Source organism: Diceros bicornis, chromosome 12 (assembly GCF_020826845.1).
Source record: "Diceros bicornis minor isolate mBicDic1 chromosome 12, mDicBic1.mat.cur, whole genome shotgun sequence".
NCBI classification, from domain to species: domain Eukaryota; kingdom Metazoa; phylum Chordata; class Mammalia; order Perissodactyla; family Rhinocerotidae; genus Diceros; species Diceros bicornis.
This window is the reverse complement of record NC_080751.1, coordinates 56,444,568-56,472,067: the sequence shown is the minus strand read 5'-3', so window position 1 is coordinate 56,472,067 and position 27,500 is coordinate 56,444,568. Positions and strand designations below refer to the sequence as shown.

Genomic DNA, 27,500 nt, shown 5'->3' with positions numbered 1-27,500 from the left:
ACAAATGACATAGGTCATGTCCCATGTGTAAGTAACATCCATCAAGTAAATTCGTGGAAGTGGAATTGCTGGATCAAAAATTAGGTGTAGTTGTACGTTTGACAGCTAATTGCCAAATTTCTCTCCATAGGGGTTGCACCACTTTACGGTCTCACTGGCAGTATGTGAGAGTACCTGTTTGTGCATACTCTTTTTTTTTTTTTTTTTATAATTTTTATTTATTTATTTTTTTCCCCCAAAGCCCCAGTAGATAGTTGTATGTCATAGCTGCACATTCTTCTAGTTGCTGTATATGGGATGCGGCCTCAGCATGGCCGGAGAAGCGGTGCGTCGGTGCGTGCCTGGGATCCGAACCCGGGCGGCCAGCAGCGGAGCGCGTGCACTCAACTGCTAAGCCACGGGGCCGGCCCTGTTTGTGCATACTCTTACACACATGCTATATGTCAAACCTTTGAGTCTGCCAATTTGACAGGTCAAAAATTATATCTCTGTGTGGTTTTAATTTGCATTTCTGTTATGAATGAGATAGAACATCTTTTCATATATCTAAGAGCCATTTGTATTTCCATTTCTGTGAACAGTCTGTACACATCCTTTGCCCATTTTCTTCTTACTGATTTGTAGGAACACATTTTTAGTTTAGCCTTTTGAGAGGGAGTGGTTAGTATATTTTAAGTATTTTTTTAATATATGGGGTTTTAATATTTTTTAATTTTTTATTTTTTTGAAACAATATCAAGCTTATAAAAAGCAGCAAGTGCAATACATGAACTTTTTTTTCTTACAGCAGTTGAGAGTGAGTTGCTCACATGATACCTCACCCTCCCTGAATACTTCAGTGTGTATTTGCTCCAAATACAAAATCAGGAAATTAACATTGGTAGCTTCATGACCATGTCCAGCAGTCTCTCTGCTCCTTTGGCCCTAGAGAAGAGCACAAACTCTGGAGCTAGACTGCCTGGCTTCAAATCCCAGCTCTGCCTCTTACTAGCTGTGGGTCTTTGGGCAGGTCACTCAAGCCCTGTGTGCCTCAGTTTTCTCATCTCTGACAAAGGGTGTAATAATCACATCTACTCCACAGGTCGTTGTGAGGATTAGATGAATTAATCTTTAGAATAGTGGTTTGCATACTATGAAAGCTATGTCAATGTAGCTATAATAATATTATTAGAGGAAAGATAGTTGGTGATAGATAAAATTTTACAGTATTTTATAGTAGCCATGGATGAGGTTATCAGAGATCATAGACTACAATATAAGCTACGAATTGTTCAAATAACCCAGGATATATTTTTGTTCTTCTCTTTTTAGATTTCAGAATGACTTCCATCCTCACTTATACTTTTAAAAATCTTCCCAGTACCTCAAAATGGGCCCTCAGATTTTGTAAGTTTAATTTGGTCTTTCTTTTTTAAGATTAGATTTGGATTTATAAGCATCTTACACAGACGTTGAATTGTGTTGCTTTTTGTAAACACTTTATTTTGTCTTCCAGCTGTAAGACCTCTGAGCTGTTCCTCCCAGCTACGAGCTGCCCCAGGTATAGTAATTTGTAAAATAAACATTTCTGATTTAAATGTTAGAGTCTAGATTCTAGATTTGTGAATTCTGAATAAATACCAAACAAATTTGCTAGTTCTCCCATTTTTATGAGCAACATGAACATCACTATTGCCTTCAAATTAAAACAATATGGAGCCAATCAATAATGATATTACATGGTGTGGAGCTGGGCTGTAGGCTGTTGACAGGAGGCTGCTTTCTGGGATTTGGAGGCTGATGGAGTCTTGGAGGTTCCATGAACCTTGCTCGTCAGCTAATTCACCCACTGGCTGTCAGTCCTAGAGGTGGTTAGCTTAAAACACTCTTGAGACTGTTGTGGAGCCGAAAATTAACTTTTTATTTATTTATTTATTTTTCCCCAAAGCCCCAGCAGATAGTTGTACGTCACAGTTGCACATCCCTCTAGTTGCTGCATGTGGGACGTGGCCTCAGCATGGCCGGAGAAGTGGTGCGTCGGTGCGCGCCTGGGATCCGAACTCGGGCTGCCAGCAGTGGAGCGCATGCACTTAGGCCATGGGGCCGGCCCCGAAAATTAACTTTTTAAATTTCTAATTAGTGATAGGCTACTCTGTTAATGAATATATTCTTATCCTGGACTCATTTCTGAAATAGGGGTGACTGGGGAACTAGTTAATAAAAGAAGGTTGTTTAGTCAATATGAAATGAAAGAGTAAGGAAATATGTTGATTTTATATGGTCATTGAGACCCTTGGCAAACCCAATGAGTTAGACTTCTTCATTGTTGAATACATTGTTTTGCAGAACCTCCTGTAGGTGGGTATCTTCACTGGCCAGTGCTAAAAAATCCCTGACAATTTTGTACCATTATTCTCCTTGCCCAGGCCCTGTATTGACCTATGACTTCTGATTTGGGTTTTATTATGATATTTCTCCTTGGATAATAACTTAATAGGAAAAGCACCTTACCAGGATTCAGAAGACCTGTACTTCATTCCAGTTTTCTCTCTTTCTGGAGAGTATGGCCTTAAACTGGTCACTTTACTTCCCTGTGCTTTAGTTTCTTTGTCTAAAAAAAGAATAATAATTCTAGTCTTTTTAACCTCAAATAGTTATGAAGATATCTTGAAGCACTTTGAAAACTGTAAACTCAACGTAAATAAGTGCAAGATGATATTTTTATATTGTTTTACGTATAGTACATCCTAAGAGGTCTGTTGCCTAATCCGCACTAGAGAAATTTCATGTTGTTATATAACAAATATATTTCCTGTGGCCTCTAAATTCTAACTAGAATATAGATTTCTATTAGCCTCACAAAGAATTAGTCCTTTCTGTCTCATTTCACCTCTTCCCTAATTCTTTTTTTTTTTTTTGTGAGAAGACCGGCCCTGAGCTAACATCTATTGCCAATCCTCCTCTTTTTTTCCCTTTTTCTCCCCAAAGCCCCAGTAGATAGTTGTATGTCATAGCTGCACATCCTTCTAGTTGCTGTATGTGAGATGCCACCTCAGCATGGCCGGACAAGTGGTACGTCGGTGCACGCCCGGGATCTTAACCTGGGCCGCCAGTAGCGGAGCACGCGCACTTAACTGCTGAGCCACGGGGCTGGCCCCACCTCTTCCCTAATTCTGATGTTTACCCGGGCCCTTGCTTTGCAGTCACACAAATAGACCTGAATTTGCCAACTGGGAGAAGGTCATCCTGAATACCAACAAAGGGAAAGAATTTATCTGGCATTTAGAGTATTCTTGGGCCGGCCCTGTGGCTTAGCGGTTAAGTGCACGTGCTCCACTGCTGGCAGCCCGGGTTCGGATCCCGGGTTCCCACCGACGCACCACTTCTCTGGCCATACTGAGGCCGCGTCCCACATACAGCAGCTAGAAGAATGTGCAACTATGACATACAACTATCTACTGGTGCTTTGGGGGAAAAAAAATAAATAAAAAATTATTAGAGTATTCTTCTTTATGCTGCTCTTTACCTGTTTTTGTATGTTTCTGTCTCCCCACCTATATTGTAAGCCCTTGTAAGACTTAAGCCTTCTTGTATCCCTAGTGTCTAACATTGTCCTACAAGTAATTTGTGTTAACACTGATGATAGTGGTGCAGGAAGGCTCATGGTAAGACAGAGGAATGTGACAAGCTGAATTGAGAGGAGGAAGCGGGCATGTGCCCGTGCTGAACAGGTTTATTGTTGCAATAATTTTATAACTGATTCCTCTTGAAGCTCATGTGACTGTCCCTGCTTGACAGAGCTGTTAGCATGAAGGAATATGAATAGAGGGATACAGGATTTATTGATATTTTCAGTCATCACGTGAACTGGAAATGTAAGTGTCAGGAGGAAATTTTGACTGATTCAGTGGTTCTATCTCTATATATCTATATCTATCTATTTATATACACACACGTATGTGTGTATAGCAGTGGTATGATACATGACACATCTTTTATCTGCTTTGATTTTAACTATATATATAGAATCTAGAATGTATATCAGTCAGCCATACTTAGAGTTGGGAGGAGCATTTGAGGTTGTCTAGTCCAGCTCCCATATTTGCAAATAAGAAAATTTTGACAGAGCAAGGACTAGAACCCAGATATTTTAATCCCCAATTCGGATTCTTATAATACGTTGCTACTGTGTGCCCATAGCACTGAAGAAAATATAAAAAGGAGCCTTTGAGAAAATTCTGATGTGGTTAGGAGCCAGTGTGCACATGAAACAGAATGAAAGTCGTTTGGGTGACTTGAACACACAATGAGGAATGAAGATTATTTTTAAGTGTGGCTTGTAGCATTAGTTTAATTACTTTGTAATATGCTAAATTGTTTGAAATAGCCAATTTTTGCCCTAGAGGTTGCCAGTAAAGTTCAGAGGCAGGAACTACAGGTAACTGTAGTTATCAGGGACAGTTTTACTGGGAGGTGGAATGTGAACTAGGCCTTGAGGGATAGGTAAGAATTAGATGGACAAAAAGGGGCCACTCAGATAGGAGGGTACATGAATAAAGGCAGGGAGGTTGAAATAGCAAGGCTGTGAGGGACTGAGGGCTTGCTTATCTTGTTACACGTTGAGGAGTAGGGGAAAGTACTTTTGGATTTTTAAGGTGGAAGCAAGTAAAGCAAAAAATGTGTTAGAAGAGTTAGGAATTTGAATTTTATCTGAAAGTGTGTAAAGGAACATGTGGTCATTTCTTTAAAAGTGGAATGACATGACATCGTGTCATCTGACTTTCCCTCTCATCACTTTATTCTCTCAAAGGTCAGTTGTGAGTAATCTGCAAATCTTCAAATTCAGTGGGCTTTTTTTGGTCCTCATTCTCCTTCAATATTGAAACATTTGACCATCCTGTGTTCCTTGATACTCTCCTGCTTTGCTCTCATACACTCTTCTGTCCTCATTCTCCCACTGCCCTTCAAGTCTATCTTCTGTCCCACATCATCTCTCTGCTCTCTAAATGTGGGGAGATCCCAAAGCCGGGTGTCTTTATTGTGAGTAATGGACCCACTCACGTTAAGGATAAGAGGGCTCGTGTACAACTAGGAAGGTGTTAGGAACCAAGCAGCCCCGGGGGCCACCTACTTTTCTCTCTCATGTACCACGTGGTATGTCATCTTCCTGGCCTTTCTGCTTCTCTCTTTATATCCTTCTTCACTCTTCTTGCTAGCTTCTTTGCTTACTCAGGGTTTTTGCTGCCCCATAACTCTACAAGTGACTTCAGTTTACCATTGCCCTGGTTCTACCTCATGGCATCCTTTTGGCTTCAGCTTATTTGCATTTCTTCCAGGCTTCTTTGCTTAGACTCGTAAGACAGAGAATATGACTGGCACAGCTTATCACTTGTAGGTAGATGACATGGTTTGCTGGGTGGCCACTTGATGGATTGACATTTGGTGGTCCAGTACCCAACTTGAATTTAATCACTTTTGGCTGTAAGTTTAGGGACATAGCATCTATGACTACCCCTTTGGCAGAGACTATAAGCAGGGCAGCTCCGTTTAGAGGGGGCTATGGGTGAACTGCAAAATATGTCTCTGCTTTTTTTGTTGTTGTTGTTATAATTTTATTTATTTATTTTTTCCCCCAAAACCCCAGTAGATAGTTGTATGTCATAGCTGCACATCCTTCTAGTTGCTGTATGTGGGACGCGGCCTCAGCATGGCTGGAGAACTGGTGTGTCCGTGTGCGCCTGGGATCCGACCTGGGCTGCCAGCAGCAGAGCGCGCGCACTTAACCGCTAAGCCATGGGGCCGGCCCTGTCTCTGCTTTTTTTATGTATTCTGAACTTCAAAAGTCTCATGCCTCTTGCATCTACACCTCACTTCTCTTCAGAGCTTTAGTTTTGCGTCTCTAGCTCCCTATCAAATGGACATATCCTCCTGGATGTCTCTCCATCACCTTAAAGTTAGCATATGTGGTTTTTTTTTTTTTGTGAGGAAGATCAGCCCAGAGCCAACATCCATGCCAATCCTCCTCTTTTTGCTGAGGAAGACTGGCCCTGGGCCAATATCCATGCCCATCTTCCTTCAGTTTTTTTTTTATATGGGACGCTGCCACAGCATGGCCCAACAAGCGGTATATCGGTGGGCACCCTGGATCCAAACCCAGGCCGCCAGCAGCGGAGTGCATGCACCTAACCACTACGCCATGGGGCCGGCCCCAAAGTTAACATGTTTAAAACTTTCTTCCAAAACCAGTTCTTACTCTGTGCAGAGTAGCTAGGTTTTCTTAGTCTCTAAGCTTCCTTTATAATCCTATTTCCTTTTTCCTTTTTTTCTGTCTGATTGATCGTTAAGATACCTGGGTTCCCTTTGTAAAATCTCTTGTATTGGTTCCTTCCTTTCCATTCGCATTGCTACTGCCTTTATCCTGGCCTTTGGCACCACATACTTGAGTTTGCCAGTCTCCTCACTTATCTCCATATTGCCTTTATCTCCTTCACCAACACCTCTCTGTTAGAGCTGCCAGGAGAATCTTTGTACCTCATTTTATCGTGACTCTTAGCTTTGACTACTATTTCCTTCAAGTTGGTTATAGATATTTATCATAAATAGTTCTCTAGGGCCGGCCCCGTGGCTTAGCAGTTAAGTGCACGTGCTCCGCTGCTGGCAGCTGGGGTTCGGATCCCGGGCGCGCACCGACGCACCGCTTCTCCGGCCATGCTGAGGCCGCGTCCCACATACAGCAACTAGAAGGATGTGCAGCTGTGACATACAACTATCTGCTGGGGCTTTGGGGGAAAAAAATAAATAAATAAAATTACAAAAATAAATAAATAAATAGTTCTCTATGATGTTAGTGGGTGTGGTAAGGTGTTTGTTAAAATTTTATTCCCAACAATTTAGGATTTTTCTCTGTCTCTGATAACGAAGGAGTGATGATAGAAGGTGAATTCCAACATTAACAACAAGAAAAGAATGAGATGGATTTAGATATACTAACATGGAAAGATCTTCAAGCTATTTTAAGTGAAAAGAGTATACATAATACACAAGTGTATGCATGTACATGCATTAAAAGAAAAGAGATTTAAAAGTATATACACCAAATTAACAGTATCCACCTTTGGGAAGGAAATAACGTAAGGAGGGAAGGCATGAAGCAAGAACTTGAGTTTTTACTCTCCATATTTTATTATTGTTTACTTTTTTTTTTTTTAACCACAAGCACACATTCATGTTTTATTCTTTAAAAAAATTAGAGGAAAGTTGCTCTTTTGATGTTAGAGAATAACTAGGCAAATTGAGTCAAACACTCGGGAGGCAGTCCAGGTTTTTGCGGAATGGCAATAGTCATCAACCAAATGGCCTTTATTTCTACATAGAAAGGCAAGAATATCAAGTTATGTGAAGAGTGAACAGTGTCAGTTATTACAACTTCTAGTGTTAAGGGCAGACTTATGTATAAAATTGGTTGCTTTCAATGTGATACATTTTCAAACACTTGATAAAAATAAATAATTTTGTTAATGGCATAAATACCCTCATCATGGGTATAATCTCTGTTTACCTTAAATATTATCTAGAAACTTTTAAATACTAGTCAATTTCTTAGCCTTTTTTTTTTAAATATTGAAGAGGTTTGGTAAATGGCAAGTGCAACTTGGCATTGAATGATATGATTTTTCTTAGAATATCTGTCTTTAAAAATGTAAAAAGTCATCTGACTTCATATATTTTAATCAGTAGTTCTTTGAACTTTATCTTAAAGCTGCTCAGACCAAATCCAAGAAGACCTTAGCCAAACCTCATGTAAGGAATGTCGTGGTGGTGGATGGTGTTCGCATTCCATTTTTGCTGTCAGGCACTTCGTAAGTATGAAATGATCATGTTATTTATTCCTTTTTTTGCCAGCTTTTGAAGTATGATTGACAAATAAAAATGGTATATATTTAGGTTGTACAATGTAATTTTTTTTAAGGTGGACAAAGTGATAATTTAATATATGTATACATTGTGAAATGATTACCATAATCAAGTTAATTAACACATTCATCACCTTGCATAGTTTATTTATTCCTTCTTTTAAGGCACCTTCAAAAGTGGTCTTTGTAAATGTAACCCCAGTAGGTAATGTATTGTTAATGGACCAATATATAGGTAGCATTTCCATGAAATTAATGTAGAATAAGTCAAGCCACTAGTGAAATAATACGGCAAAATTTGTTTTTCATCCTTTCTTGTGAACAAGCCTGGTGTAGTATTAGCTTGAACCAGCCCTATTTTGAAAAGCTATTGTGGGTCGAGATAGCCTTGCTTCCAACAGAGGTATCCTTTCCTTGTTTGGAGATAAGTGCATTGTTTCTCTGCGTCCTCAGAAGTTTGAATAGTGAGGATGTGGGCCCATGGGCATTCTGAAGGGCCTTTAATCCACTGCTTTGGCCTCCTGGAAATTATCAGAATTGGAGTTGACAGGGCTGGTCCAAATCCCTGGCATAGCACAACCCCAAGTGTATGAAACCAGAATGATCCTAGACCAGCCTGAAAAGTCCCCGGAACTAAACTGCTATTCTCCTTAGCCTTTTCTAATTGTCTTCTGTCCCCAAGAGAGGCGCAGTCTGTCCAAAAACTGATAATGGACTTTGGTAACTAGGTTCAAACCAAATGAAACATTAGTTCTATTCTGTTCAGATTGTTTTGATGTTTATATTTTGAACAAGCAGTCACTAAACTTAAAAACATGCTGGGGAATATTAGGCATCTGCTGAAAATAATGAAACCTATCTTATGTACTAATATGGAAAGATCTTGAAGATATGTTAAATGTAAGAAGCAAGGCGCGGAGCAGTGTGCCATCACTTGTGGAAGATGCACACCCGTGTGTGTCATGTGTGTGTGTACACATACATACACAAACAGTAAATGTTTATTTTTAAACAGGGTTTAGTACCTGGTTCCTATAGAAGTAATGCCGTAAGGAAGTAGTGGCGAAGTTTCATTCACCCTCTTTTCTCAACATAGTAACCCATTTACCAGCGTTTCTCGCTATAATCTCTTTCCTGTGCTGACACAACAGCAGTAAGAGTAAGAATTTGAAGCTTTAGCAGCAGGAAAGTGAAGAGATAGGATCCTCTTTGTACTGCAGCAGCAAGATAGGAAAAGAAAGTTCCAACAGGAGAAGAAAGTTCTTGGCTAAGAAGACCATTTTTTTGGAAAGGCTGTTTGTGTACTATGTAGATGTTTGATTCCAACTGTTTTACTAGCTGTTAAACATATACACTCAATGAAATCATTTATTTAAACATTTTCTTTAATAATTAGTATTTGCATGAAGTTTGAGATATTCAGCAGATTAGTATAGGGTTTTTTCCTTTTGTTGTTGTTTATTGTTGTGTTTTAGTTTAATTCAGGATCCTAATTGAGAAAGAAGACGAAGTTGATGAGCAATTTAGTGGTACAGAGAAGATGTTAAAATGTATCAATGGGGATATATGAAAATTGGTTCTTTCATGCATGGCTGATGAAAGTATACCTTGCCTTACTTTGGAGGGCAAATTTATTAAAATCAAAAATCGCGGGGCCAGCCCCATGGCATAGTGGTTAAGTGCATGTGCTCCGCTGCTGGCAGCCTGGGTTCGGATCCTGGGTGCACACCAATGCACTGCTTGTCAGGTCATGCTGTGGCAGCGTCCCATATAAAGTGGAGGACAATGGGCACGGATATTAGCCCAGGGCCAGTCTTCCTCAGCAAAAAAGAGGATGGTTGGCATGGATGTTAGCTCAGGGCTGATCTTCCTCACCAAAAAAAAAAAGGTACATCCCTCATGTCCCTTTAGGCATCACAAAATAAATAAATAATATATTTTTTAAAAGTCTTAAAGAATATTTAATATTTAGTATTATTTAGAATGTTTATAATATTTAATATTATTTAGGATACTTAGTTTTAAAGAATATTTTAAAAATGTCATGCTGGACAATAAGATATTGTACAACATTTTTGTTAGATTCTTAACCAACTCAGTGGGAGTTCAGGCGTGCCGGATTTTTGAGGATGACAAATTAGCAAAGTCACACAATTTTTTCGTTTGAAATGATGGACTGCCTTAGATAGTAAAGTTAAGTGCATTTGCAGCAGCGTGTTAGATGATCTCTTTAGGTATTTCAGATAGAATGAAAAGCATTTTTTATTAAAGCTCTGGGCTTTTGGTTTAAATTATTTATTTTCTTTCCCCAGATATAAAGACCTGATGCCACATGATTTGGCTAGAGCAGCACTTTCGTGAGTAAAAGCAGTTTTCTTACAAGCACTTTTCTCCAGTGTTTGCACTTGAAATAGTATGTTTAATAGAATTTCTGCATCTAGGCTATATTAACTTTTATGTGGTGAAAAAACACTTTACAAGGTTCATTTATTCTTCATTTTAGCCACATGTGCTCCACAAATTCAAGCAGCTGGTAAATGTAAGGCATTATCTCATTCGTTTTCTATTGATGCTTTGCCTTTGTATTTTCAGCCAGCCACAGGTCTTTCCTAGTTTGAAAAAACCCTTTAATTGACCTTTCTGCCTGTCTGGCTCTGTTTCTTCTATCCCTCAAGACTTTAAAAATGAATGAAAGCAGCAGCTGCTTCTCTTTTCTTGCTATCCATTAATTCTCTTTAATCTTATCATCATGTTTCCATTCCCATTGCCCTACAATGACTATACTTTGGAAGCTTCTCTTAATAATGACTTGGAGATCACTGAAGGCGCCAGTCTTTTCTCAGGTCACAATCTCTGTATTCTGTAGCACTTGGCACTGTCAGCTGTACTAGAAACTGTCTGCCTTTGACTTCTTAATATTATGCCTTTATGATTTTCCTTCCATCTCCTGATTGATTCTTTTCTGCTTTTTAAAAAACTGGAATTCTTCCTCTTTCTCTTTTTTAAAGGTATTTTATAAATTTCAATCCCTAGAGCTTTGTATTTTTCTGTATGCATGTTTTCCCTTAAAAATCTCATCTACTTAATCTTTATTTTTTTATGTAGAGGACTCCCAAATCTCTAAATTTGACTGATTTTCTTAGACACCTCAAGCTCAGCGTATCAAAAATAAAAATTATTGGGACTGGGCCCGGTGGTGCAGTGGTTAAGTGAGCACGCTCCACTTCGGCGGCCCGGGATTCGCAGGTTCAGATCCCAGGTGCGCACTGATGCACCGCTTGTCAAGCCATGCTGTGGTGGCGTCCCATATGAAGTAGAGGAAGATGGGCACAGATGTTAGCCCAGGGCCCATCTTCCTCAGCAAAAAAAGAGGAGGATTGGCATCGGATGTTAGCTCAGGGCTGATTTTCCTCACAAAAAACAAAGCCAGCTTATTATCCTATTTCTGATAATGGTGCTATTTCTGATGATGGTCCCAGGCTGGAGATTTGCAAGTTTTTCCTCAACTTTTTATTTTAAAAAATGTCAATTGTACAATAAAATTGAAGGAATAATACAATGAACACCTAAATACCGTCCACCTAGATTTAATAATTGCTACCAGTTTGCCACATTTGCTGTATCTGTATAGTTTGGAGCGTTTGTCAGTAAGCTGCAGACATCTTGCTACTTCAGCCCTAGATACTTCAGCATTTATCTCCTAGGAATAAGGACCTTCTCTGCTATCCACGATACCATTAGCATAGCTAAGATGGTAACAGTGATTCTGTGATAACTTCTAACATCCAGTTCATTTGTCAAATCTCCCTCAATTGTTCCAAGAATGTCTTTTCTTTTAATAGTTTTTTTCTAAACCAGGACCCAATCAAAGTTCGTATTACAAATGGATATGTCTCTTTAGTCTCTTTTAATGTAAAACATTTTCTTTCTCTCTCCACCCCCCTCATGACAATGACTTTTTGAAAAGTCCAAGCCAGCTGTCCTATAGAATGTCCCACATTCTAGATGTTTCCTCATGGTAATATTTAACTTTCCTCTATGAATTTCCTGTAAACTGGAAGTTAGATCTAGAGTCTTAATTAGATTGAAGTGAAACATTTTTTGGTAAGAATGCTTCATGGGTAAAGCACATGGGTATTGCATCATATCAAGAGACACATGATGTGTGATGCTAAATGTAACCACTTGGTCATAGTGGTCAGACTGCCGGATCTTTTGATTATAAAGGTACATTTTTTCCCTTTGCAATTTTAAGTAATCTGTAAAGTAATATCTTAGCACCATGTGAATAATTTGTTTCCCTACAATCTTTCACCAAATGGTTTTAGCATTCACTGATAATTTTTGCATGAATCAGTTGTTATATTTGAGATTAAAAATTTGTGATTGTTCTAATTCTATTATTCCGCCTGTTTTTATTGGCTGAGATTGTTTTGTAAAGATCAGTTTTCCTTTTTTAAAAATAATGATGAAGACTTATGGATTTTTATTTATTTATTGTGTTATAGCCCAGCTGAGTCATTATTTGTTTTGATTTTTTATTATCATTATTATTATTATTATTATTTGTGAGGAAGATCAGCCCTGAGCTAACATCCGTGCTAATCCTCTTTTTGCTGAGGAAGACCAGCTCTGAGCTAACATCCATTGCCAATCCACCTCCTTTCTTTTTCCCCAAAACCCCCCAGTAGATAGTTGTATGTCATAGTTGCACATCCTTCTAGTTGCTGTATGTGGGACATGGCCTCAGCATGGCCGGAGAAGTGGTGCGTCGGTGCACGCCCGGGATCCGAACCTGGGCCGCCAGTTGGGGAGCGCGCACACTTAACCGCCAAGCCACGGGGCCGATTTTTTATTGTTATTATTATTTTTTTCGTTATTCATTTTGAAGCTCAGATTATTTCACATTTTATGTGTGGGAGCTCTTTCAAGTTGGCTCTTGTGTCCTTTTTGTTTTTTTAGTATAATATTATTTTTTGAGGTATAATTTGCATACAATAAAATGTACAGATTTTAAGGCCATAGTGTGATGAGTTTTGACAAATGTGTACACCGGGTTCCTGTTTTTGATATGGTTTCGTTAGTCTTTAAGTGCTTTCTAATTTTTGGCACAAAAAAGATCAGTGAGTTTCACTTTGTACTTTCCATGCCTCAGACCTGGTCTCAGTCATTTTTTTTTTTGAAGAAAAAGATTATCCTTGAGCTAGCAACTGTTGCCAATCCTCCTCTTTTTGCTGAGGAAGATTGGCCCTGGGCTAACATCCGTGTTCGTCTTCCTCTACTTTATATGGGACGCCACCACAGCATGGCTTGACAAGCGGTGAGTCGGTCCATGCCTGGGATCCAAACCTGCGAACACCGGGCCGCCAAAGTTGCGTGCGCAAACTTAACCGCTACGTGCCACCGGGCCGGCCCCCTCAGTCATTTTTTGCGAAGCTCTGATTCCTTTAATGGGGAATGGCGTTTAGAAACCAAGTCTGAGTTCAAGGTGTGCTCATTCCTACTGGAGTGTTATTTGTCTCTTTTCTCTTTTAACTGAAAACTTTGGTTCCAACTAACATTACTATGTATACTTATCTGTTTTATCCTATTCCAAATTATTTTTTATTCTTCCTATCTAACTTCTCATTGCCAAATGAGCATCAAATGTTGACTTTTTAACTCTTTCATTCATTTCTTCTTTGATAAGGTGCCCCATGCTTTCAAATTAAGGAAAAAATACAGTCTCTGCTCTTTTAAATTCAAGGTTAACTTTTTTAAAGAAGTGCAGTGTTTTAAGTGCTTGTCTATGGCACTACCTTGATGTGTGAAATGATTCTTTGCTTTGGACTTCTGCTTGCAGGGGTTTGTTGCATCGGACCAGTGTCCCAAAGGACGTCGTTGATTATATCATCTTTGGCACGGTTATACAGGAAGTGAAAACAAGCAATGTGGCCAGAGAGGTCAGTAAAACAAACTTTAGATTGATTAAAGACATTGAGAGGAGAATCAATTTGAATTTCAACTAACAGAATTTACTCTTTAAAAGCTATTAAAATCCATTAAGTAAAGTTATGTTTGACTTAAAATGTGATTTTACAACTTGAATAATGAACATTATTGAATATTTAAAAGAATTATACTATAAATCAAATGAGGTACTGTATACTTAGTATAGCATACCATATAGTATATATTTTTACTATACTATAAATCAAATCAGTTGTTTCAGCTGGTTTGGGAATTGTTATTTGTCTATCTCTTGTGTTAGGAAAACAGAGATTAGAAAAAACGTTTGGCTGATGTGACTTTTAATATTGTTAGATGTCATGGCTTCTAATTAACTTAACATTTCAACATTTTGCAAAGAACTTATTTCATAGTGTGGTTTTTGTTGGAGGTAGCCTTGCTTATTCATTTGTTGCTGTTGACTAGATGACACATAGGGCAGTTTCTGTTTAAACGGTTTCCCAGGAGTTTACTTTTACCCTAGTTGGCATAGCTACATGTAGTGTTCATTGGGTAGGTGAGATAATGACAGGCCTTGGAACTTCTGTGACACGTCCTACAGGCATTTCCTGGTGAATAATCCAAACATGTCTTCTGGGCTTTGTCTCAATTTGAAAGTGATTATTTGGATAAAGTTGGCTTCAAAGCACATTTCAGCATGCTAAGCATTTTCTTTATTTCTAGTCTGTGCTTGCCATCTTATTGGGCTTAGTATAGTTGTAAGGGCAATAACTTCCATCACTGTCAGCCAAGAGAGGGGAAAATGAGCAGGACTGAAAGTATTTGTTCTGCCGCACTTTTTACCAGTCAGTCAAAGTTAAAACTGCTGAAGGCCTAGCGTTACTGAAGCCCACAAAAATCAACTGCGTATTGGTAGGGGGTGCAGGAAAGAAATAAGAACAAGAAGAGGTTTTTTACCCCTCCTGGTTTTTATGTTTTTCTCTGGACCTGCACATTTCTAAATATATTGAATATGACAGTTTTGAGTACATCAAGCTATTCACAATACATTTTCAACTTTTACATTTTGAAAAAAACAAAGTGACTCTTATAAGAGCACTTAAAAAGTAAATATTAAATCTGTTTCAATTTCTCTGTATTTCTATTGTAGTCTAACACTAAAGCCATCATGTTTTTCCCTAAATTCTTTTCTGGAAATTTTACATCCACATGCAAATCTCGGCTATTGATTGACATGAGGTAGATTCCCTCTTCCTGCCCTGTACTAATACCAGTTGTGCTGCACACTGGGTAATTTTTGCAGTGGCTGTGGGGAAAGATTGAGTTGCAGGGATAGGTTACAAGAATGTCTCTCTAAAGTTGTATTGTGACCTAAAAGCTAACATAACTTCCAGCTAGAGATTTTCTTTAGTACCTGTTGTCTTTATTAATAATATTAATATGAAATCCTAGCTAATCCTAACTAATATGAAATCAACTCTGGTGCTGAGTTCCCATGAACCGGATTTTACTGAAAGGCCTCAGCAGGTTTCCCTGCTCTCTAACTTAACTAAGACGCACCTTCCTCCTTTCCCCGTAGTATACTCTCTAGAGCCTAAGCTTGCCTTGAGAGCTATTCAACTTTAAATAGAAGCATGTGGACAAGGTTCACCAGCAACTACTTCTATTTAAAGCTCCTTCAGTCTTGAGAGTCAGCTGGCGCCAAGGGTATAACGCATGCTAGAAAGGACCTCGTGAAGATCAGGCCGTTACAACCTGAGTGCCCTTTACGTTGCCCCACTGGGCAGCTCTCCTCCCCTGCCCCTTGAAGACTTGCCTCTCTCTTCCTTTTGGATTGGTTTACATTGAGAGGCTGACATGCAGTTGCCAGGGTGTAGTTTTCAGCAAAGTCAGCTGGGCCCTCAGTATCAGGTCTGCCTGAAAAGACCAGAATAAGACATGTATGCTTCTGTAACACATTTATATTTCTATAGATTATCTAAGTAGTGTAACTATAAAGGTAAAAATCAGTTAAGAAACATTGAACCTCTTTAATCTCGACTTTGGAAACTTTTTTTTTTTTTTTACCAAATTACAGGTGATCTTGTATTCTAAGGTTAATTAAATAATTTCAGAAAAAGGCCACTAAAAATGAATTCCTCTAATGGGAATCAGAATGTCATAGTAAATAGTGGTGGTGTTGCAGGGTTGTGGGTGGAGGTGAGAGCTTAATTTTAAAGTGAAACTTTAATGCTATAAAAATAAGTAGTATTTTATTGTTGCGCCTATCCATTAATTCTTCACATAAACAAAACTGGAATCAGGCATTGATTGGTTTTTGGCAGCATAATTTCCCCAGTAAATAATAAAATAATAATTGTCCTTGTTTCGTGTTTGACTTTTACTGTGCCATCATAATAGATGCCATTTTGCAAGATTAATGGAGGGCCTCCGTTTTTCTCAAGTTTTCTTAAACTATTGTCTTTTGAAACACCTATTGTGTCATTGACCAGTTCAGTTTTCTGTTTTCCATTTGTTAACTGATCTAAACCTTATTTGTCAGAGGTTCACTTGTGGCTTGGGCAGTTTTCCCACGTTTCTTTCATCGACTTGAACTCTTGCATATTTGTCAAGTTTTCCAATTTGACTTTGCATTGGATCCACAGTGTGCTGTCTGAAGAATCAGACAGCCAGTGAGAGAGGCAGTGAGAGTAGAGTGTAAAGTGGGAACTCTGTTTGTGGGTGGTCAATTCTGTAGAAATTGTTTTCATGTTTGATGACTTTGGCTTTACTACTAAGGCTTAATAATTGTAGGAACACAAATCATGAGGCTCTCACCCTATGATATAGTTCATCATTCCATCAGCTGTATTTAACAGATTTACTGTAGGTTTTTTGAAAATTTAAACAAGTTAAAATCAAATTGTATATTGATATCCTTGAACGCTCTGAGAAAAGCACTGCTAAGAAATTAGGTGAGATAGAAGAGGATGTAGCCCTGTGTACCACACTAGAAAATGGGTGCCAGGAATTTGGCAGAGTGCTTGTCAGTGAAGGGCTAGATGAAAAATTAGTAAACCATTTCTGGATGGGCTTTTAAACGTTACTCTGTGGAGTATTAAACTCAAACTCTTTCCTGATTTACCGCATAGTGAAGTAGTGCTCAAAGCATCATTTGCATGTAGCATTTCTTTATAAGTGACCATTTCGTTCACTGTATTTCCTGAAGGCCGCCCTTGGAGCTGGCTTCTCTGATAAGACTCCTGCTCACACTGTCACCATGGCTTGCATCTCTGCCAACCAAGCCATGACCACAGGTATGTCTACTTAAAAGTAGAAAGTACATGTTCATTCCCCTTTGTCTTTTATATGATCATAAAAAAGTACTTTTCACAGAAGTAAATGATTAGCAGGGATCTCTGAATTTGTGTTTTTAAAAAAATAAGGTAACATTTAAAATTTTTGATTTTGACAGTAGTTCTCAACCTTTTTCTTGCTCTCTATACCTGAGAGACACAACCATTCGTGTAGTTTCTCCATCAGTAATGTGGCTGGCTCTAGCAGGGAATCATCAACTGGAGGAGTATGTCTCTAGGAAGGGGCTTCTGAATCTGAGGCATGGGTAGTTTATAACCTGCTAGGTTTTACACCTGGGTGATTCTAATATGATACTTCCCCAGGAAGATTGTGGCCCTCTTCTCTCTACCATCACCATAGTGATAAATCACTGCTTTAGATGGTACAACTCTTTCCTCTACTTTCTCCCCACATCCTTGGCATTTTTATGACTAGTTACAAATTCTTCTAACAAACTTTAGCAAAATTGTGGGACATTTTGTAGCATCAGTGCTTACTGTGAAAAGATAGGAAACCTGAAAGATACAGTAATCACATGCTCTCTTAGTAACATGAAGGCCAGGTTGGGCAGCCTACCCCATGGGTGGCAGGGAATGAAGCCAGAGGCGGTGTTGGGGGCATTCTCCACTCGACCCAGCATGTGACCACTCCCAGGTAGAGGAACAGACTACTTGCCAGGGACCATAAAGAGGGAGGGGGATGTCTTACATCTCAAAAGCCAGAATTTCTTCGACTTGTAGTAGAAATTAAAATTCACTTTATAATAAAAAGAAAATCTGAAAACTAAAGCTGGGAGCATACAAAATATGCTAAAAGTTCTGGTTTAGAATATGATTTGTTTGAGTTGGTCTGGTGGATATTTCCAGAAGTTGATGTCCTTATGGCCTGAATGAAACTTGTTTTTCTCTAGTGTATTGAATGTAGTTTTAGTCGTTTAAAAAGATTATCTTTGTACAACAGCAGATGTTGTACAAAGCTGATAACTATCTTACAGCTTTTTAATCAAGAAGCTTAAATGATCAGTGGTCTCTTAATTTCTGCAGAAGATGTTCATGTTCATATGACCTGTACCCTGTAGGTGTTGGCTTGATTGCTTCTGGCCAGTATGATGTGGTCGTGGCAGGTGGTGTAGAGTTAATGTCTGACGTCCCTATTCGTCATTCAAGGAAAATGAGGAAAATGATGCTTGATCTCAATAAGGCCAAGACCCTGGGTCAGAGACTATCCTTAATCTCTAAATTCAGATTGAATTTCCTATCACCTGAGGTAAGACTTGTGAACTCTTTCATAACGACTTATGTGTCCAAAGCATCCCACTGCAGAGATTTAGAATTAGGTGAGACAGCATGGGTTCAGTTATATTCTAATAGTTGGAGATTCTGTTAGTTACACAATGGGAAGGGTTAATGATTTGGTCATGATGAAAAATAAAAGGTAGTGGTTAGAGAATTTGTAACCTCTTTAGGATTTAGAATTTGCACCTCTTTAGAGATGCCCTGCTCACAAAGAGCTTCCTTGTCTGGGTCTTGATTGCTAGTAGATGTTAACTTTCCCATAACCCTAGGTGTGGTGAAACACCTGTTAACAGGGTACCTGATCCCGTATGTCTCCTTTCCCAGCTCCCTGCAGTGGCTGAGTTCTCCACCAATGAGACTATGGGCCACTCTGCAGACCGACTGGCCGCTGCCTTCGCTATTTCTCGACCGGAACAGGATGAGTACGCGCTGCGCTCGCACAGCCTGGCCAAGAAGGCACAGGATGAAGGACTCCTTTCTGATGTTATACCCTTCAAAGTACCAGGTAAAACAGTCTGCTCAACTTTGTAAAGGGGAATGCATCGTGATATTTGTTAGGGACTTCTGAATTGCTCCTAAAACTCCGAAAACCCTAAATGACTTTTCAGTAAATATGTTTTGGTTCTGTTTCCAAAATACTCAGCCTTTATTCTTAAACATGGACTCAAGTTTTAATTTATGTTGTAACAATAGGAAGAGAACAATAGGAACTTCAAAAGAGAAGTTTTTATAAGAGTCTCCTTTTAGATCTTCCTGATATATTTTAGTTCTTATGTACATGCCTATTTTTTAAATTCTTCATTCATATGACTTCTGTATAGAACAGCTAAATGTGAATGAATATCCTAAGAAAATAAGGTGTCCTTTTTTTTTGTTAAATCATTTAGATATAACATTTAGATTTCCCAAATACCTTAAGAGTTGAATTTAAAATTTGGTAATATCTTGATAACTATAAAAGCCTTTCTTTTAGCAAGTAGGTATGGTTTTCATTTGTTCGTTAGTTTTTAAAACATATTTCTCTAGAGAACATATATAATGCTTGTAGTTCCTCAGAGTTAAAAAGTTCATGTTTTTACAGGAAAAGATACAGTTACCAAAGATAATGGCATTCGTCCTTCCTCCCTGGAGCAGATGGCCAAACTAAAACCTGCATTCATTAAGCCCTATGGCACAGTGACAGCTGCAAATTCCTCTTTCTTGGTAACTATGTGTGCTTTGTGTATTTACTAGTGACTTTCATAGTTGTGTACTCTCAGTAGAAAGGCGTGAAATAGATTTGTTTATATTATGAATAGAGAATTAAAAATATAGTTATTCATTATAAAGATAATATTAAAATAGAATCATAGTTTTTAAGGCCTTAGAAGTCACCATTCTCATACAGAAAGCTATTCTCTTCAGGCACTTAACCCGTCAAAAAACTTTGATTGCCACTAAGCATTGGAGGTTAAAAGAACAGATGATTGTAATATAGAGAGAAAGTGCTGTGGTGGCTGTAAGCATAGGTTGCTGTAGAAGATACATAGATGGGGGAGTCAGAGACGCTTCTCAGAGGAGATAGCACTTGAGCAGCGAATTTTGAAGGATGAGTACAAGCCAATTCAGGAAGTGTGTAGAACACATTCTGGGCAAAGAGAAGAGCAAATGCAAAATCAGGGAGGTATGAGAGCAAGGGCCTCTTTGGGGAAAAGCTTGGCTGGAGCAGAGGATATGAATCTGGGAGGTCGTATAAGACATGGAAAGTAGGCAGAAAGAGTGATAAGACACCTCTTCTAGCTCTGATTGTTAGAAAGGGTGCTTTATACTGACCCCCACGTTATTTTCCTCTAAGCATCACGGAATAAATCTACCCTCATTTTTTGTTGTTATTGTTTTACTTATCTGCAGCTAGCTTCATATCCTTCCTTGTTTTTTTTTTTGGCTCCTCCTCAATTAAACATCCCTATTGATTTTGCTTCTGCCTGTAAGATGTGGTTTCCCTTCTCCTACCACCTTGGGTGTAGTCTTCTGGATATAGTCCATCTGTTCACTGTTTCTTTTGCAATATAACTCTCCTACCCGGACATAAAGTCTGAAACATAGACAAATGTTTGACATATTTGACCTTGGTAAGTGACTATTTAATGCCTGCTTTTGGGCTAGGGGAAGGGTGCTTGGAGTGGTTCCAACAGGATGGTACAGCACTCCATTAAGCCCAAGTGGTAAAGGACTGGTTAGATGATCATTTCAAAAACCATATTGGATGATAGGGTCATATGGCATGGGCTACACTCTTGCCAGATCTGAACCCTTTTGATTACTTCTGGGGTGTGCTAAAGGTGCAGGTTTATTCATTGAAAACCAGAAACACAAATCATCAGAGGCAACATAGCACAGGTATGTGGATTTTTGGAAGTGTGTTAATGCACCACATTCATTGCAGTTTTGCACAATGGCACATTGAACATATTATTAAAGTAATGTCCATAAACCATTTATTATGTATAGTCACCTATGTTTCCAGACTTTATGGCTGCCCTATTGGAGGTGGCCACATAGTCTCTTCAGGGTTACTGAGTTATAAAAGTGTAGTAGAATTGTTTTAATTTTGCAAACTCTACAGAATAGTTTCCTTTTCTTTGGAATTTTGGATTTTTTTTTTAATTTTTGCAGCTCTTTCTTTTGAAGTAATGATAAAGAGATTTTTTCAGTGGTACTTTGTCCCCCAACTTCTCAATTGTCAGTTGGGAAAAAGCACATGGGGTGTGTCCAGAGAGAAGATCATGGTTCTGATGTTCTCAGCTGCCTGCCTGTTTCTCTCTCCCATTGGTTTGCTTGTTATAGAGTCTATAAGGAGAAGAAAATCACCCAGAAGCCACAGGCAGGAAGCAGCTGAGAAACAGTCCAGAAAATGTACAAATAAATAAGTAAATAAGAAATTGTTTTAAATCATAAAATTCCCCATATTCTGCACCAAAAGCAGAAGACTTTTGTTTTAAGTTTACTGTGAATACATATTTCTAAAGTTACCTATTTTCTTCATCCATTTTGATAATTATGGTACTTTTTGAATAGGCTCTTCTACCCTCATCCTCCAAAAATGAGTCCGTGTGTGTGTGTGAATTGTGACTTCATGGATAAAATGAAAAGGTTTTGTTATAGAGAATCACTGTATAAGTATAATTAGTTGATAGATTTAGGAACAGGCCGTAGAAGGTGGCTGTTGGAAGACCTCCAGACTGGCTGAAGAATTTAACATTATTGTCCTGGTTGACGTTTCAGACCGACGGTGCGTCTGCAGTGCTGATTATGGCAGAGGAGAAAGCTCTGGCCATGGGTTATAAGCCGAAGGCATATTTGAGGTGAAGTAAATGTGCAAATAAATTGCCTCTGGTTTTTTATTTAATTACTGGTGCTAACCCCTCTACTTTTTTATTTTTTACCTAGGGATTTTGTGTACGTGTCTCAAGATCCAAAAGATCAGCTTTTACTTGGGTAGGTGCAGTGTATATCCTTGGACTATAATCAAAAATATTTGATTACCCACATTTATTACACAGATTTTAAAGTATGTTAAGCCCTGAGTTCGTAATTGGTTGGTGTGTTGGATTTTTTTAAAATAATAATCCTTTGTGTTGGTATATCATTTTATAGTTTTAGATTCTTTTCCACCTTTTCCTATACATTTCTGCTTATCTATACAACATTGTATTCTTTTTTCAGTAAGCTCTCGTAAGCATTGTTTCATATTGCTACACACTCTGCTACAGGATCTTCAGAACAGCCTTTTAGAAAAACCTCCTCATGTTTAGACTGTCCCCCCAATAAGGCTCTGCCCTCACTGGCCTTCATTATGTCCTTCAAACTATCCCTCCCTGTGCTTTGCCCTTTGAGCTCAGTGTTCTTCTCGCTCTTCACATTATTAGTTTGTCGTTCTCTTTGACTGTTTACTTCTTATCTGCTTCTCTGACCCTAAAATATAAACTGCATACGGGCAGAGCCATGTCTGTTCAGTTCACCGTTGTATCCCCAACACTTGGTCAGTATTTGTACAGCAGAATCAATGAATGAGTGGAGGACGTTCTAATACCTGTATAAAACTCAGTGTGGGGAATATGAAGGGCTCTTAGGTTAAAAAATACAAGTTTTAACATATTACTTATTTTTTCTTTTCAGACCAGCATATGCTACTCCAAAAATTCTAGAAAAGGCAGGGTTAACAATGAATGATGTTGATGCTTTTGAATTTCATGAAGCTTTCTCAGTAAGTCATTTTAAAGACACATATCAAGGACTATAATCGTAAAAAAATGTGGTCCATGTTGGTGGGAGAGAACAAGTCGTAGTTTATAATATGAGTAAAACAGGAGTGGAGCTTTATGTCTGAGGTACTGATCTGCTCTGCTGGAAGGGGCGTAAGGGGAGGAAATTGAGGGCCACACGTACATTGATGAAAAACGTACCTTTTGAGGCTATCTCCTAGAGGCCCATCAAAAGTACCAAATTGTTTCTTTGGGAAATTTTCACTGAAAACTGATTTAAAGATTTGCTCAACTTTAAAGTCAGACAAACTCTTGCCTAAAAGAAAGCCTTAAGGGACATTAATAACAAGGTCCTTGTTGAATTGTTTTCCCTTCTAGGGTCAGATTTTGGCTAATTTTAAAGCCATGGATTCTGATTGGTTTGCACAAAACTACATGGGTAGAAAAGTCAAGGTAAGTTTCTGATTAAAAATATGTTTGAATTTCCAAAGCATTTTAATATCTGGAGCTTAGTTACCTGCTAATAAAAATATGAGGGGAAAGCTTCTCCTTCTTATGAAGAATTTTGTGTTTCATTAAATATATTTATTTCTTAGTTGAAAATAGTTCCTGGAAATTCTTTAGAAGAAATAAAAGCAAAGTTCTAGATTGTCTTTTGTTCTTCTATTAGATGATGTTAGATGAAAAATAAATGGACCCTTGGCTTTTAGAATTGATCTAGAATTTCTTTCTTTTGCACTAACATAATTTGTGATGTGTCTTATGTTAGTTATTTCCCTCTGTCCCTGTTACTCCCTGTTACTAAGAGCCTGGCCTGCTTCTTATCTTAAGGAAACTCATCTTTATGTTTGTGTCTGTTTTTGTGGGACCAGGTGGGATTGCCTCCTTTGGAGAAGTTTAACACCTGGGGTGGATCGCTGTCCCTGGGACACCCGTTTGGAGCCACTGGCTGCCGGTTGGTCATGGCAGCTGCCAACAGATTACGGAAGGAAGGAGGCCAGTATGCTTTAGTGGCTGCCTGTGCAGCTGGAGGGCAGGTATGTCATAGCAGGTCCACAGGAGCTTCCGGAAAGTCATTTTCTTTGAAACAAAGCAAGCTCATCCAAGAATGTTTGATTTAGTTTAGTTTGAAACATTCTTAGAGTGATATTTCCGGTGACAGATAACCAGAAATAAAGCAGCCCATTTTGAGGGGGAGAGGAGTACAACTTTGATTCTGATAGTACTTTGGAAGGAAGATGCTATTTAAATCCAAGCTATTGTTTTTCCTAAAATAATGTTTACGTTTTTGTTTTTAGAGGTAATATATGCTCATTATGGAAATACAAAAAGTACATAGGAAAAAAATTAGAATCACCTATAATCCCCTTACCAGACACTATCATTATTAATCTTTTGATATATTTTCTTCTTTAATAATAAAATTTTATTTATCTAGTCACCATGAGACCTTATTTATAAAATCTCTCCAAGAAGAACACTACCTTTCTGGAGAACTGTACTATACTTTAATTGGAGAATTAATTTATCTCTGGATAACTTATTGCTGTTTAGCTGGGGGAAATTGTGTTATTCTAGATTTTTCCTGTCTGCCTCACTTGCATTACAGACACAACTTCCTACCTGCTATAGCGTTTCACTCTGGTAATAAAATCCAAAAGTAAGACTGGCTGTAATCTGTTGTTTTTTTTTTTTTTTTAACCCTGATGAGAACAGTTTTGTGTTCCTCCAGATTACAGAAATTTTCTGTTGTTGATCAAGATGAATAAATAAGATATGTAAAAGCATAAACATCTTACGTTCAAAAGCCTTTATTTATGGCTTTTCCTCAGAGACTTTGAAGAAACAAGGGATCAGTTATTTATAGCTTGGAACATTTTAGACTTCATGATCAAAAGCAATTTTTAATCTGTGTAACTTCAACTGTAGCCAGTTAGGACAGCACTTTGCATAGTCCACATAGGTTAATGTCCTTTGGTTTTGAATGTTTGTTCCCTAATTTTTTATCTAGCACATAGAGTATAAAGAACACAATACTAGATGGTTTTGTGGATAAACAAAGAATAATAGCCAGTACCTTTCTTCTAGAAGTTTACAATATAGTGAGGAGAGAGGAAATGATGCATCTTAGAAACTAGATTAAACTTGGCATGTTTCTTCAAGAGCCAAATGAGTGATACAAACGTGATTAGGTCAGAGGAGGAATCCGGCATTGTGGATGTAGAGCGGGCTTTCTCAGCTTTGGCACTATCAACATTTTGGGCCAGACAATTCTTTGTTGTGGGGAGTTGTGCTGTGTGTTGTAGGATGTTGAGCATGGTGTCTACCTAGGAGGTACCAGTAACAACACGCCCACCCCCACCCCCTTACATGCACAGTTGGGACAACCAAAAATATTTCCAGACAATTGTCCTCTGAGGAGGGTGGGGGGCAAAATTGCCCCCAGTTGGGAACCACTGATCTAGAGCAATATAAAAGATTTTGGAACGTGAAAACAATGCGTTTTAAAGAAGCTGCCTTGTTATGGGCCCTTCTCAGATAACCCCAGTCAGTCAGACCTTCCCATCCTTTTCTTTTTTGTTTGCTTCTGCCTTTATCCAGGTATTTAACCATTTGTTCTGCCCTACAGTGTACACTAGATTGAGGACAGAGACTGTGCACCTACACAGTGTTCACCTTGGTGCTTTATAAATAATAGTTGCTTAATAAATATTTGTGGGGATTGAATTGAACCTAGAAGCAGGCAGATTAGTTAGGTTATTAACTGGTCTGATGGCAGTCCAAGAGATAGAATGACTGGGATTATCAGATAGGACTTAGCCTCATGAAATCATACATTTCTATGCTAGGTTTAAACTAGAGAGTTAACTAATACATAGCACTGTGCTTAGTGCTGGAGAAAGGATTGTCTGCCTTCTTACTTTGTGGGCTCTCTGATCATCTTCTTCACTGGAGTAGAGTAGTGAAGGAGATCCCAGGCTTTCTGGAATCCTCTAGACCTGGTTTCAAATCCTGGCCCTGTTACTTAACAGCTTTGTAGATTTGAATGAGTTACTTCACCTTTCAAAGCCTCTGTTTTCTCGTCTAGAAATTTACTTTTTTGGCATTCACCATATCGTGTTTATTTTTGTACAGGTAAAAAAATGCTCCTATGGTCTCTTGTTTTAATAGCAGCCATTTATGGAGCATCTATGAGGAATCAGACTACTACACAGACTGATGTATATATGTATACATGTATGTATATAAATGTGTCTGTGCATAGAGACACACACACGTATTATATGCTATCTAATTTAATGCTCACAAAAACACTGAAGTAGGCACCATGAGCCCCATTTTATAGAGGAAACTGAGGTTCAGAATGGCTTATAACTTTCCCAGGATCACACAGCGTTTGCATGTTAGTGCCAGGATCAAACCCCAAAGCCTGTTCTCTTCCCATTGTTCTCTGCTATCTTCGTGCTGACTGGATTCGTAGTCTTTCATTGCTCTAATTGAACTTTTTTTCCCCTTTACAGGGCCATGCTATGATAGTGGAAGCTTATCCAAAATAACAGATCAGGAAGAGGTGACCTGGAGTTTCTGTGCAACACTCACACTAGGCAATGCCATTTCAATGCATTACTAAATGACATGTGTAGTTCCTAGCTCCTCTTAGGAAAACAAAATTTGTGGCCTTCTGTTTGCAATGAAGCCTTGCCAGTGTTCTGAGCTTTTCAGTAATCATGGCTTACTGCTCTTTCAGGGATTTCTTAGTCACCAGAATCTCACACAGTGATACTTTTAAGCAATTGTTTTGTCTCTATTTTCATTAAAGACTAAATAAGTAGTTGCAATTTGGAATTATCTTTGTAACATTTGCAAATCCTGCTCATTCCTATTTGTGACCTAACAATAAGTGTTTTCTATAAAATACAAACCAGTGTGCCTAAATTAACTTAATTATGGAAAGATAATTCAGAATTGAAACATCATTGAAAACTTATAGTGAATATTTGGATATATAAATATTGTCTTGGTTAAGCTTAATAAAGTAGAGAAGTACTGGAGAGCTGTGTGTCTTATTTGTTATTAGAGGTAACAGGTGGTTCTCTTGGCTTAGGGGAAGATTTTGCCTTTGGTCACTCATCTGTAACTTCTACCCAGTTTAGTCAACCCTGTGGCTGCCAGGAACATACAGAGGGTCCTGCTTTAGAATAACACTTTTTTTTTCCAGTGCTTGATTGAAGTAAATTTATTTCACTGTTTGGAGATGCTTCTGTTTGCCAGGATTTAAATGAAGTGTAAGGAAATTTTTAAATTTTGATCAACAGACTAAAAATCCTCTTGGGTTTTTGATAGCCAGACTGCACTAAATCACATGTATGCTGGTGTTTTAAGGAAGCAAAAGTCTTAGTCGTGGCCATTGATGTGAATGTTGCTTAGGTGTCTGAGAGTTACTGGCCATCAGAATCATCCTCTAGTTCGGGGGCAGATTGGGCAGGGGAGGAAGTGCTGTTCGACGGACCCAGCATCACTTCCCTGTGATTTCTTTGGGAATTTCAATGTAATGCAAGTTTTTAATACTGAAAACCAGTATATTTACGTACATATCACAAAAATCAACTCTGGATAAATATAAAGGTAAAAAACTTTTTGAAATTTAGAAAAAAATACCACTATGACCTTAGGTTGGGGAGAGAGAGAAGGGGATTTCTCTTTTTGTTGTTTTTATTTGGCTGGGAGAGATTCGCCTTGAGCTAACAGCTAACATTTGTACCCAATCTTCCTCTCTGTCTCTC

At 38.5% G+C, this 27,500-nt stretch overlaps 1 protein-coding gene across 3 annotated transcripts in view; it reads left to right on the top strand.

Annotated features, from left to right (window-relative positions):
- Positions 1-26,794, top strand: part of HADHB (hydroxyacyl-CoA dehydrogenase trifunctional multienzyme complex subunit beta) — a 32,031-nt gene extending 5,237 nt beyond the window's left edge. For all 3 annotated transcript variants that reach the window (XM_058551627.1, XM_058551626.1, XM_058551628.1), the window contains exons 2-16: positions 1,312-1,386; positions 1,496-1,540; positions 7,739-7,838; positions 10,205-10,249; positions 13,735-13,834; positions 17,050-17,137; positions 18,256-18,443; positions 18,797-18,977; positions 19,554-19,675; positions 21,737-21,816; positions 21,902-21,949; positions 22,631-22,718; positions 23,095-23,169; positions 23,589-23,753; positions 26,238-26,794. In XM_058551627.1, the coding sequence (XP_058407610.1) occupies positions 1,320-1,386; positions 1,496-1,540; positions 7,739-7,838; positions 10,205-10,249; positions 13,735-13,834; positions 17,050-17,137; positions 18,256-18,443; positions 18,797-18,977; positions 19,554-19,675; positions 21,737-21,816; positions 21,902-21,949; positions 22,631-22,718; positions 23,095-23,169; positions 23,589-23,753; positions 26,238-26,273 (1,428 nt within the window). In that variant the 5' untranslated portion in view covers positions 1,312-1,319 and the 3' untranslated portion in view covers positions 26,274-26,794. The remainder of the gene's footprint in view (positions 1-1,311; positions 1,387-1,495; positions 1,541-7,738; positions 7,839-10,204; positions 10,250-13,734; positions 13,835-17,049; positions 17,138-18,255; positions 18,444-18,796; positions 18,978-19,553; positions 19,676-21,736; positions 21,817-21,901; positions 21,950-22,630; positions 22,719-23,094; positions 23,170-23,588; positions 23,754-26,237) is intronic.
- The last annotated feature ends 706 nt before the right edge of the window (positions 26,795-27,500 follow it).